Source organism: Topomyia yanbarensis, chromosome 3 (genome assembly GCF_030247195.1).
Source record: "Topomyia yanbarensis strain Yona2022 chromosome 3, ASM3024719v1, whole genome shotgun sequence".
Lineage (NCBI taxonomy): Eukaryota > Metazoa > Arthropoda > Insecta > Diptera > Culicidae > Topomyia > Topomyia yanbarensis.
In genome coordinates this window covers 231,268,888-231,282,755 of record NC_080672.1, presented here as the reverse complement: position 1 = coordinate 231,282,755, position 13,868 = coordinate 231,268,888, and the positions used below count along the sequence as shown (strand labels likewise).

The following is a 13,868-nucleotide window of genomic DNA, read 5'->3' as shown; positions in this document are numbered from 1 at the left end:
CAGAAACCATTCCTGCAAGGCAGTTTAGTATAATTTATTACATGTATTAAATTAAGCTATGGCCATTGGCAATTCGTATTCGACAGTTTACATGACGTCACCCACGTTACTGGTTGGAACGGTCAAACCTGTATCGAAGGGTATCAATCATTTTCTGACGTGTTCTTGATGTCCCATCATTAGCGTTAGGACGATCTATGATTGGCTATCTAAGTTATTTTATTCTTCAGATTATACGGTAAGCGCGCCAATACAGATGCTTCGTCATCTCCAATGGAGCTCTCGGAACGACTCCAAACTTTTAAAAATCCGTTAATGGCTTCAACAGAACACACCAAATTTTTGCGATCAATTCGTTAAGTTCATGGAAATTCATGTATTTTCATGAAGGAATCCGGATCATGCACCAGCTCAGCCCGGGAACAATCTGACAGAAAGTGCTTGTTTCATATATGTACCACTGATTTGATAGTGATGCTATTGTCCCATCACCATATGAGTGTCATGAACAACGAAACCTGGCGAAAGTGAAGCTAGGTTTAGGTTTGATGGAACAAAGGTAGGCTCTAAAAAGTAAATTTGGCCTAACTATCTGCCTTTAAAAAAAATAATGTGAATTTGAGCCGCCATAATGACACCAAAGTACCATGAGTTCAAATCCTTATTTTTCCGTTACGGTTTTTTTAATTGCAAGCAATCTTTATCATAAACCAATTTGATTATAAAACTTCCGTGAAGGCAGGTACAATCTATTTGTTTAATTTGACCAATTTAACAGAGCTTGTTTAAAGTTTATTTGGGGTACACATGTACTCCACTAAACCGTTTGCGTTATTGTTTTGACATGTGTGCATAATTCAAAAAAATTATTATATCTTTTTTTAAAGCAAAATATCGATACATATAGTGTTTTTCATTGAAAAACCCCGGGGCGGTGGATTGCACTAGTGTTGCACTTTCTAGCAGAAGAGCAGGCCACTAGACGTGTTTCATTCCCACTTCTGCTAGAAAGTGCAAAACCAGTGCAATCCACCGCCCCGGGGTTTTTCAATGAAAATCGACAATAGTAAGCGAGAAACTTGTGTAAAATTGTATAAGTTCCAACTCTGCCGAATAATAGTATATGTTATTGGGTATAACAAAGCACTATAGCAAAGTAACTAGAAAATGCGTTTGGATTGGTATCGTAATTTTTGCTTTTGCGGATGAAAGAGTCAAAACACATTCGTGAATATGATGTGTATATAGTATGCAAGACGCATCATTCGATTCATTATCTTCTGCAGCCCAGGCTCTGGAACATACTTACTTTATATACACGTACAATGCACCGGCTCTACCTATTCCTTCGACGCCTTCCTGTTTCATCTCTGTTACTGCATATTGCTGTATTTTTAACGTTTGTATTGGCGCTTGGTTTTCTAAAAAGCATCGGAATAAATATACTTTTTGACCGGTTTTTGGAAAAAATTGTTAAAAAAAATTAATAAGCTTTACAACGTCGTATAAATGGTCAAAATCGATTTGAAACTACCGGAGTTATAGCAATATGAAGAAAAAAGGGAATTTTGACGTATTTTCAAGACTTGTTCTATGCAAAAAGAAGTATTACATAATTAAATAGTCAAAACATATATTTTTTAAACAGGTTATTTTACGAATGATTTTAGAATAAAACTATCTAATTTAACTATAAATTTAATAAAAATTAGACATACTAGAGCGATTTTAGTTCTGGGGTACGAATGTACCCCACAATACCGTTTACGTAGAGTAAAAGTCGCCGCGGCCTAAGTATCGGTTTGAAAGTACCTGTCGAAATTTATATAATTCAGGGAGTTTGCGAATCTGAAGAGACGGAATTTTGTAATTTTAAAAACCCGAACCCGACCTGAGCCCGAAAGTCCAAAATTTCAAAAACCCGGACCCAACCCGAGCCCGAGAATTTTAAATTTGAAAACCCGGAACCCGACCCGAACCCGAGAAGCTTAAATTTACAGAACCCGAACCCGACCCGAAACCCGTCGGGTTCGGGTCAGGTCCGGGTTTCGGGTCCAAAAACCCGAACCCGACCATTTCTAGTGTACTGGCGATGGTTTCTGGATTTTCGACCGGGTCCTCAATTTCACCAATTCCGTCAACTGGATTGCTATGGTCCAAATTTTCAGGTAGTGTTTCGTTGGCGTGAATTTCGGGAAACGTGCTTCCCAAATTTTTGACAGGCACGCTTATTTTAGCCCTTGTTTTGTAGACACTATCAAAAATTTTGAACCATGGCCAGCTTAGAAAGCTGGACGAAGCCCCAGTTTTTGATTGACGTTGCTTAATTTTTTTGTACGTGGCAAAAAGGTTGCTATACTTTAGATCAGCCGAATATGCATCCACTAGATATCCTTCTGCCCTCATTTGATCAGCAACCCTTTTCCACAAAGTACATTCCACATTGATATTCTTATGTTTATCAAACATTGCGTAGCGTTCTCTGTCCATGCCACTAAAAGAAAATCACAGAAACAATCCAACTTAAAACAATCGAAACCAGATGGGCTGAGTCATGTACCAATCGACACAGCTTAACGAATTATGTGTGTGTGTGTGTGTGTGTGAGTGTTTGTGTATATAGTAGGGTATCCCAAAATGGGATAATATTAAAAAATTTACTCAAAATGGGATAATGTTACAAAATTAACTCTAAACAGGAAATGTATTATACACAAAGTATGCATTAAAACTGTCGTTTCTACTCAGCTATTTTGATATTATGAATATACCAAGCTAAAGTGATATTACAACGAGATTTTATTTTCGATTCGTTTAATGAGGACCGTCTCCCGCCAAGTCTTTAGCACTTGTGATAAGCTTTATATCTTGTTTAATGCAAAAGTATGACAAGAAGACTTAAGTCCTAACAGCGTCGTCTTGTTACTGGTGTAAAAGTGTGTTGTAGTTATGAAGCTTAAAGACGTTTTACCTGTCCTGACATTTTTGTTTTTGCTGTTAGTTTCCACCAAACTGGGCTCTTGAACAGATTGTCTCGAACACTCTCCGTATTCCTGTTCCATTGTCTCACCTAAAAGAATATAATATGAATATAACAAAAAAATTCTATCCAATTGTGATCATTTTTATTTTATGATGTTTATTTTGTTCAATTTTTCTGTCTATTTTTTTCATTTATTTTTTTGATTATTCATGTTATCTATTTTATTTCGATTAATAGTCCATCGGAATGACTAAAGTCCTAACAGCGATCTGCCATTGGCCATATTGTCATCTTGTAGTTGAAGTAAAAGTAATGGCGTTTTCGATTGACCCCGAAATTGAGTCAGGTTCTAAATCCAATCGCTATCAGTTCATATATTTTGACAGCAGTTGGGGTTAGAAACTAACTCAGTTCCGCTTCAAGCAAAAACAACAAAAATTGATAGAAAAAAGTACCTAATTTGCTTGAACGATTTCACAAATTTGGACCTAACTTTTGATCAAAACAACAGAAAACCAAAAACTCATTTTGTAGCATTTTAGATTCCCTTTCTATACATATACAACATGGTACTATCCCCAGACCCCTTAAGGCAAAATGGTCTTAGTGACCGTTATTCAAAAATTGATAGAAAAAATCACCTATTTTTCTTGAATGATTTTACAAATTTGGACCTAACTTTTGATCAAAACAACAGAAAACCGAAAACTCAACGTCATTTTGTAGCATTTAATATTCCCTTTCTATACATATACAACATGGTACCATCCCCAGACCCCTTAAGGCAAAATGGTCTTGGTGACCGTTATTCGAAAATTGATAGTAAAAAGTACCTAATTTCCTTCAATAATTTCACAAACTTGGGACTTTTGATCAAAACAACAAAAAACCGGAAACTATACGTCATTTTGTAGCATTTCAGATTCCTTTTCTACACATATACAACGTGATACTATCCCCAGGTACGTCTGGCCCTTCTAATAAAATGCTTGCCAAGCATTTTATTTTTGCTCGCGCCTTCTTTTGAAAAAGGCAACCAGTGAACTAAGGACTATAGGGTGGGTGCTCCTATAGTTGAGGTGTAGTAGTGGGTTATACGTTGCAGTAGTGGGTTATACGCCTAACTAAGGTACCAACCACCAATGAATATTTTTTTATCGATTCATCGCACTAAAATTATGGGACAATAAAACTGTTATCCTTGCAATTTGCTCAAATAACTATTAAAAAAAAGATTTTCTTAGAATTTTGAGCTAGTTGATAAAGTGTACCTATAGTTGCAGGTCCCATAAGAAAGCAATGGGATTTGCAACAATAGGAACCGAAATTAACGATTGCACCACTATTGGTACATGTGTTCCTATAGTGGTACAAGCGGTTTTGAATACATAAATTGGTTATTAAACCATCTTTATATTTTCCTATCAAGTAGGGACTGAAAGCTTTCGTTTAATGTATTAACATTGCCCATAAGTCTATTCATCGATTTTTTATCAAAAGTTTTCCTTAAATATGCGACTATTGGTACATCCACCCTACATATTATTTTAAATATTTCTTGCTAGACATGCTCAAACTGATTATCATGACGAATATCCATTTTACCTGCCACACTTTCTCTCTCGCTCATTTCCGTTCTCGGTGATTGCTCATGTTGTTCCGGTTCGTCTTCAGACGAATCCTGGCTGCCCTGGAGTTCGCCTGTCGCACCTTTCTGACTGGCTCGGAAACGATTTATCAATTTTTTGTTCTGTTGTGCTTTCCAATTCGCCAGCAGATATGGCTGACAATTTGCTGTTTCAAACAGTAATGGAAATTTAAATTATTGAAAAAAATTATTACTCTTATCAACGGACCCCACAGAAACATTTCAAAAAACACGTAGACCGAAATTAGACCTTCTTTCCTAATTAAGCAGACTGAGTTATCATCTGTAAACACAATCCGGAATAAAGCTCACTTTATAACTCACATCCCCGCCCAAATATGCGAAGCTCTCTATCGCAAGTCTACGTACTTTATGAACTGTCAGCAACGTCCCTTAGTACGTGTTAATGCATATCACTTACCATCATCACAGTACTGTTTCGCTTCATCCCAATCCACTTCTACTTCTATCAGACCTTTAATGGGATGAATAAAACGTACCATTCTAATGTCCATGATAAAATTGGTTCAAGAGAAATATTTTTTAAGCGGGCAAATAAACAACGACTTATGGAGTCCGATATACACTGATAAAAATCAACACGCTTCATTTGAATATTCTCACTCATAATAAACCCAACAAAAAATATATCCATGCCAGTTCCATAAGCTTTAAACTTAAAAACCTAAATGTCACCATTATAAGTGTTATTATTTGACTTTATAAATATACAGTTCAAATATTTATTGCATGATTTTTTTATTTGCCTCCCATTCTGCCCCACTGTTTTATGACAGTGTATCGATTTTCAATTGGACTTTTCGATTGATGTGCACCGGTGTAGTGGAGTGCACCAGTTTTACACTTTTTTGCACTTTTGCAGAAAACTGGGTATGTTCCATGGACCTTTGTGCAAGAAAGTTCAAAACTAGCGCACTCCACTACACCGGTGTACATCAATCGAAAAGCCCAAATGTAAGCATCCGATCTTTGAGATTAAAGACGCTGAATACCTCTGGTGATACTCGCCATCTCTGTCATTTGTTTACTGTTGATCAATTAGTGTCTATCCAATCGAGCATGAGATTTATCAAAGACCCTCTTTTGAGAAGGATTCGAAAACATTTTGTACGGATTGAGTGATTTTGACCAGGGACGGGACTTCGGTACTATTTTAGCAGTCTTGGAAGTTCACAGTTCTCGAACGAGTTCAGCCGGTGGTATTAAAGGAGCTAGGTCATCGTCACATAGCTTGGTGAATCCCGTAACTAGTGATCAACTGCATCAAATTTCACGTAGTCGATCAGTCTGGTCCTTCCATTCGATCGTCGCAATATAATTAAAATGAAATTCAACCAATCAACACCCATTCCGTCGAAGACCCGCAAGCCACTTACCTCTCCCTCCACTAGACTTTCTTGTTCAAGTTGCTTCCATCCTCGAGCAGCATGTTCTATTTCATATTTTAAAAATTCTGATATAAAAAATCAAATAATAAATGTGAATGCCTAGTGTAATAAGAAAGGCTAAGGCTTCTAATACTACATTTGTTATAGATATGTAGTTTTGTAACGAAGTTCGCATGGAATTTATTTATAACCGATTTTTGAAGAAGTGGTCCCACTGTGCTACGGTCCCTAGAGCAATACTACCAGGAGTTACAAAACCATATCAAATTCTGCTCTCAGACGATATCAATACTAATCTAGTTGTTTTGGGATTTCGTGAAGAATCCAATTCCAGTGATTCAAAGGAAAAGATTTTCAGCTGAGGAGGCTAGGTTGCTAGTATTAACAGTAGTGGTTGATGCCACAGTTAGGTGATTGTCCTTATTCGGAACAATAATCGGATGACCGCCGTCGAGAATAATTCAAGAGACCTTAATGGGAGAGGAGATGAGTTTGTGTAGATGGATGGCTCGTTTGCATTCTTAAAATTAACAAGGTTTTCTAAAATATGCTATATTTCGCATCATTTCTACACATATACAACATGGTACTATCCCAAGACTCCTTAAGGCAAAATGGGCCGTGATTCAAAAATTGATAGAAAAAAGCACCTATTTTTCTTGAACGATTTCACAAATTTGGACCGAACTTTTGATCAAAACAACAGAAATCCGAAGACTCAACGTCATTTTGTAGCATTTTAGATTCCCTTTCTATACATATACAACATGGTACTATCCCCAGACCCCTTAAGGCAAAATGGTCTTGGTGACCGTTATTCAAAAATTGATAGAAAAAAGCACCTATTTTTCTTGAATGATTTCACAAATTTGGACCTAACTGTTGCAACACTGATACCACACATCAATGTTGCGCCGTGCTATAAAATGATTGTTCGACTGAGTGGACGAACCCTATCACTTACAGATGCGAAATCACTTGCACTACTACAAGCGCGCAATGTAAATGATAAGGTTCTATCACTTCTGCTGCCCACCATCTCGATCAGTTCCAAATTTATCGTCTACCTAGAAGGTCATACAAATAAATGGTGTTAAAATTAAAGCTGCGTTGTAGAAAATCTAGGTCGAATAAATCGTGATTACGCAATTAATTACCGGATCTTTGCTTGCAAATTATTACCTGTTGTCTATAGACGGACTCTCGGCTTGCGCTGGTTCACTAAACGGTATTTCCCAGCCTAGTTCAATCCGGTCAAAACAAATTGGTGCCGTGACCAGGATTGATTGCTGCATGCGATCACGGACCATTTGTGCGACTACGCCGATCTGCACCGCCATCGCAAATCTACAGGACGCCAAGCCAAGGCGCCATCGCAATTCGAGGTGAACAATCGGTTGTTGAAACAGCATTGTGTGGCATCCGCCATCGGGTTTTGCTGCTGATAAACCTCGTGGAGATCACTGCTAGCCGGACTGGATATAATTAAATACAAGGCAAATATTTCACTGAGATCAGGTTAGTAGTAGTCCAATTCCTTTCTGCTCTCCGCTGGTGCGCTCTAGATTGCGCTTTTCCGTTTTTCCGAGTTGCAACACCAACTTCCACTGTCCACGGTCCGTGACGGTTGGAGTACGGTTCCGGGTACCAATTCGGACGGAATTTGGATCAAATCTTCTGTTGGTCATCAGCATAGGGATACTAAGGCAGTCTTCTCGGTCCAACTAGCCAGGCCTGCATGCATCAAGGCCGAAATTATCTGCTGTTCCTCACACCACTGAACCAGGAGCAAGGTGTGATTCCATGGTAACGGTTCTGCATGTTCATTATCATTTGCTGCTCATTTCCTTTTCGCACTGGTGAGCATCAACCGTCAGCTACATCGCCCAGTTGTGTCGGCTACAGCATCTGATCGCCGGTGGAAGCAACTTTGATTCCTGTTGGCTGATAAAAAATTACAAGGCACATTTAGCCTTGGAAAAGGTACGTACCTGTCCAAGCGATTTAAATTTCCATCTCAGGGCTACTGGTCTTAATTATTCCCAGAAAATCAACGCTCTGCATACGTGTATCTCTACATCGCCGGCGTGCCTAAGCGCCGTTCAAAATGGCGGACGACCAGGAGAGGCGTCAGCTAGTGCTTCGACGTACGGCACTTCTTGCTTCACTCAGAAGAGCAGGAATATTTATGGCGGAATACCAGGAGGAACGGGACAGGCTCGAGGTGGCGCTGCGGATCGAAAACCTGGACGTAATCCGGCAGGATCTTGAGGACATCCAATCGGTTCTTGAAGGCATCGAGGAAACAAATGAAGGTATAACCCTAAACACCCAAATTCGCTCTGCATTTGAAGGGCAATTTTTCAAAATTAAGGCTGGTCTGCTGTCAAAACTGCCTCCGTCTATTCCTGTTGGCAGTGCTCCTCATCCTACCCCCCTACATTTCCCTCCAGTCTTAAGGGTCTCAAACTTCCGACGATCACGTTGCCTGAATTCAACGGGGATTTCAAAGAGTGGTTGGCGTTCCACGACACATTCCTAGCGTTGATCCATTTGAATCAGGATGTTCCGGAGATCCAGAAATTCCACTACCTCAAGTCAGCGGTAACGGGTGAAGCCGCTCAAATAATCGAGTCGTTCGCGATCAGTGCCACTAATTATTCTTTAGCTTGGCAGGCATTGGTCGGAAGGTATGCGAACGAGTATCTCCTGAAGAAACGGCATCTACAGGCGATGCTGGAAATCCAATGGATAAAAAAGGAAACTACCGCTTCATTGCATGGGATTGTCGACGAGTTCGAGCGGCATACCAAAATCCTGCGGCAGCTTGGAGAGCCAGTGGACGGCTGGAGCACAATACTGGAACATTTGCTGTGCGTTCGCATTCCTGATGATACTCTCAAGGCGTGGGAGGATCATGCATCGACAATAGAGAAGCCAAGTTATGAAGCCCTTATTGAGTTCCTGCATCGACGCATCCGTGTTCTGGAATCAATTTCGGTGAATCACGTTCAACCTCCACCGCAGTACGTCACGTCCTCTCACGTTTCGGCAACTCGCAAGTCCACCCAGATGAAACCGTCGCCCAGTACAGCAGTCGACACTCCAGGAAAGTGCTATGCTTGTGAACAGCTCCACCCATTGGTAAAGTGCACAAAATTCGAGAAAATGAATGCAATAGATCGCCTTGCCCTGATCAATGCAAATCGGTTGTGTTTGAATTGTTTTAGGAGTGATCATTTTTCAAGGCATTGTTCATCTAAATACACCTGCAGATTCTGTAAACGACGTCATCATTCCCTCCTCCATGCAGGCTTCGGAGACAGTGCAGGTCCCCCTCGCTCCGACCAAGCTTCATCCTCTACTGGCAACTTTACACGAGCGTCGACTAATGTGAGTGTAGCTTCGGCAGGTGATGAGTCATCTTCTCCCATGTTATCTGCAGCCACTTCCATCCAACCGAGAGAAATCAACTGCAGTCTGCCACTGCAAGGAACCGGGAAGAACGTGTTTATGCTCACAGCGGTCATCGATCGCTATGGTAAGGAGCATTTCGCACGTGCGCTTTTGGACTGCGCATCTCAACCAAATCTGATTACCGAGAAGATGGTCCAGCTGCTACGACTGAAGCGAAGCAAATCGAATGTTATCGTTCAAGGAATCGGTGAGCAATCGCAAAACGCCAGAGAATCAGTTCACGTCCAGATCCGGTCCCGAAAGCAGGATTTTTCGATGAATGTTGAGTTTTTAATACTTCAAAAAGTAACCCCCGATCTACCCGTCCACGATATTCCAGTGGACTACTGGAAGCTTCCTTCAAATCTGTTCCTGGCGGATCCCCAATTCCATAAACGTACGCCAATTGACATGATCCTAGGAATCGAGCATTTCTTCTCATTCTTTCCAACGGCAAACAGGATTCAACTACCTAAATCTCTTCCGATGCTTGTCGATAGTGTTTTCGGATGGTTAATTTCCGGCTCAGCTGATAAGGTTCCTTCAGCTAAACAGAATCCTCCCTGTAGCATCGTAGCTGTTTCCCTATTCACGCTTGAAGAGAGCGTCGAACAGTTTTGGAAGGTTGAAGAGCTACAAGCCCGGTCTGCCTATTCGTTGGAAGAAAGGCGATGCGAAGAATCATTTTCATCTACCACAACGAGAACAACAGATGGACGATACATGGTACGTTTACCCCGCCAACCCAACTTCAACGAGCTGATTGGAGATTCCAGACCTATGGCACTCCGTCGGTTTCTCCTCCTGGAAAAACGACTTGCACGAAATCCTGAACTGAAGAATGAATACCACAAGTTTATGGAAGAATACCTCTCCCTTGGACACATGCAGCGTGTTCGAGAAGACGACGGACAGTATTCCCAAGCATACTACCTCCCGCATCACCCGGTAGTGAAGGAAGTCAGCACAATGACGAAAGTACGTGTGGTTTTCGACGCGTCGGCCAAGACCTCTACAGGCTCATCTCTCAACGAAGCTCTACTAGTAGGTCCTGTGGTGCAGGATGATCTCCTATTGACCATTCTTCGGTTCCGGATATTTCCCGTGGCGTTGGTGAGTGATATCGCCAAAATGTACCGGCAAGTTTTGCTCCATCCCGACGATACACCTTACCAGAGAATTCTGTGGCGATCCGACCCGGCCGATCCAATCCAATGCTATGAGTTGTTGACTGTTACGTATGGCCTGAGCCCATCATCCTTTCTAGCCACACGCACGTTGCAACAGCTGGCTAACGATGAAGGCGATTCCTATCCGCTGGCCGGACCCGCTGTTCGGAAGAGTTTCTACATAGATGACTTCATCGGAGGAGCACAGTCCATCACAGAAGCAATCCAGTTAAGGACAGAACTCAGTGAACTCCTGGCGAAAGGCGGTTTTCCACTTCGAAAATGGACATCTAATCAGCTACCAGTGCTGGCAGGTCTGTCACCCGATGAAATTGGTACCCAATCATCAATTCAGTTTGACAAGCACGAGACGGTGAAAACACTAGGAATTTCCTGGGAACCTGAGCCTGATATCCTTCGCTTCGACTCCGAGATTCGCCAACACAAGCATGCACCAACGAAACGATCGATCCTTTCGGCAATCTCTCAACTGTTCGACCCATTGGGGTTAATATCGCCGATTGTCATCAAGGGTAAGATGCTAATGCAACGTTTGTGGCTGCTACCATGTGCTTGGGACGACGAGGTACCCAATCATATAGCGACGTCCTGGGAGAAATATGCAGCACAACTTCCAAAGGTGGCAAATTTCCGCATCAGCCGTTACGCCCTACTACCAAACTCCACCATCCAGCTTCATACGTTTTCCGATGCATCGGAATCGGCGTACGGTGCGTGTACGTATGCCAGATGTGTCGACTCCTCGGGACAGATTCGTGTTCAACTGCTTGCTTCCAAATCCCGAGTCGCGCCTTTGAAGAAAATTACACTACCTCGCCTAGAACTGTGTGCTGCAGACATTGCAGCCAAATTACACACCCGGATCGTCGAGGCGCTCCAAACTCCCATCGCTGGTTCGTATTTTTGGTCCGACTCCACCGTAACCCTGCAATGGCTGCGAGCACCTCCTAATACCTGGAAAACGTTTGTGGCGAACCGAGTATCGGAGATACAAAGCTCTACGCATGGAGCCTTTTGGAACCACGTAGCCGGAACAGAAAATCCCGCAGACCTAATATCACGCGGCATGCACGTCGACGACTTTCTGGTCAGCAAATTGTGGAAGGGAGGTCCCAATTGGCTGTCGAATCCAAGAACGAAATGGCCAGTCTTAAAATTTACCGAATACCCAGAAGACGGGAAGGAACGCAGAAAGCTGATTACAGCCGTCACAAGGACTCAAGTGATATGCAGTACCATCAATCCGATCTTTGCCAGATTTTCATCCTACGAACGTTTGCTTCGATCTACAGCCTACATCCTTCGATTCATCGCCAATGCTCGCTGTAAAGCGCGCACGCAACCGCTCCCCCTTACTGGTCCGATTCCCAGTATCTCGCTTAATGTGAAGCACCTGAACAACGCAGAACAAAAACTGACGCAGCTGGCTCAAGCAGATGCATTCGACGAGGAGATCCAAAATTTGCAGCATAACAAGGCCGTCGGAAAGCGTTCTGCAATCCGTCTACTGACTCCGTTTCTAGACCCTGAGGGAACCATACGTGTAGGGGGGAGACAAACTTTCAGACCAGCCATTTCTATTCAAACATCCCGCCCTATTGCCCAGCAACCATCCCCTCACTCGTTTAATTGCCAAATCCTACCACATATCACTTATTCACGGTGGCGGCCGCCTAACACTTGCGGCTATACGAGAAAAATACTGGCCAGTCCACGGGCGACGACTGGTTCGCAGCATCCTTCGCAGCTGTTTCCGTTGCGCCAGAGCCCAGCCTGTCCCGACCACTCAACAGATTGGTCAACTTCCCTTGCATCGAGTAGCTGCCAGTCGACCGTTTGCCATTTCTGGTGTGGATTATGCAGGACCAGTCTACTTGAAGCCGGTACACAAGCGAGCTGCTGCAACTAAGGCTTACATCAGCATCTTCGTCTGCTTCTGCACCAAGGCGGTGCACATCGAGTTGGTGAGTGACCTGTCGACGCAAGGCTTCCTGTCGGCACTTCGTCGTTTCATCGCTCGTCGTGGACTACCGAGTGACTTGTACTCTGACAACGGAAAGAACTTAGAAGGCGCCGCCAACGAACTGGATGAAGTCTACCGAATGTTGCAAGATGAGTCGCAGATGCGACAAATTACGTCTGATCGAGCCTGTGAACGTATCACTTGGCACTTCAACCCGCCGAAGGCCCCCTCATTTTGGAGGATTGTGGGAGGCGGCGGTCAAGGTGGCCAAACATCAACTGTACCGACAGCTCGGCAATTCAAAGCTGTCTTTCGAGGATCTAACCACCCTGCTAACGCAGATCGAAGCGAGCATGAACTCGCGCCCTATCGTACCACTGAGTGAGAACCCGAATGACATCGCTGCGCTAACTCCTGCGCACTTCCTAATCGGTAGCACAATGCACTCCCTGCCCGAACCAGAGTTGCATCGATTGCCACTGAACCGTCTGGACCATTATCAACGTCTACAACGAATCTATCAGCAGTTCTGGTATCATTGGCGGACAGAATACCTTCAAGAGCTGCAACGAGACTCTAAGGTTTGTTATCCCAATGCAGACATTCAACCGGGGAGACTCGTAGTGCTGACTGACGAACTTCAAATGCCGGTGAAGTGGCCATTGGCTCGAATAATTGCCGTTCACCCAGGCAAAGACAAGCTGGTGAGAGTTGCTTCACTGCGCACTAGCCGGGGAGTCATCGTACGGCCAATCACCAAAATCTGCTTGCTTCCGCTGGAAGAACGGGATGCCGAATTACCGCACGGAGACGATCAACCCACAACCCGCCCTGCGGAATCCCAGGAGGATCACACCGGAGGAGAACACTAAATTTATTATATTTTGAAATTGTTTATATAATATTGTATAATCTATAATTAGGATAATAGTTGAAATCTATATTTTCAAGGTGGCGGCGATGTTGCAACACTGATACCACACATCAATGTTGCGCCGTGCTATAATATGATTGTTCGACTGAGTGGACGAACCCTATCACTTACAGATGCGAAATCACTTGCACTACTACAAGCGCGCAATGTAAATGATAAGGTTCTATCACTTCTGCTGCCCACCATCTCGATCAGTTCCAAATTTATCGTCTACCTAGAAGGTCATACAAATAAATGGTGTTAAAATTAAAGCTGCGTTGTAGAAAATCTAGGTCGAATAAATCG

General features: G+C 42.8%; 1 protein-coding gene across 1 annotated transcript; it reads left to right on the top strand.

Moving 5' to 3' along the window:
* The first annotated feature begins 8,147 nt into the window (after positions 1–8,147).
* LOC131687754 (uncharacterized) lies at positions 8,148–13,521 on the top strand. The gene is made up of 5 exons (XM_058971846.1): positions 8,148–8,395; positions 8,494–9,249; positions 9,316–12,229; positions 12,480–12,843; positions 12,890–13,521. The coding sequence occupies exons 1-5, from the start codon at positions 8,148–8,150 to the stop codon at positions 13,519–13,521; spliced, it is 4,914 nt and encodes a 1,637-aa protein (XP_058827829.1).
* The last annotated feature ends 347 nt before the right edge of the window (positions 13,522–13,868 follow it).

Excerpts from the sequence above, each read along its gene's own strand:
- LOC131687754 (XM_058971846.1), top strand. The coding sequence starts at position 8,148 with ATGGCGGACGACCAGGAGAGGCGTCAGCTAGTGCTTCGACGTACGGCA. Across the intron at positions 12,230-12,479 it reads ACCCTGAGGGAACCATACGT|ATTGGTCAACTTCCCTTGCA; the intron begins GTAGGGGGGAGA and ends ACCACTCAACAG. Across the intron at positions 12,844-12,889 it reads GTCTGATCGAGCCTGTGAAC|GATTGTGGGAGGCGGCGGTC; the intron begins GTATCACTTGGC and ends CTCATTTTGGAG.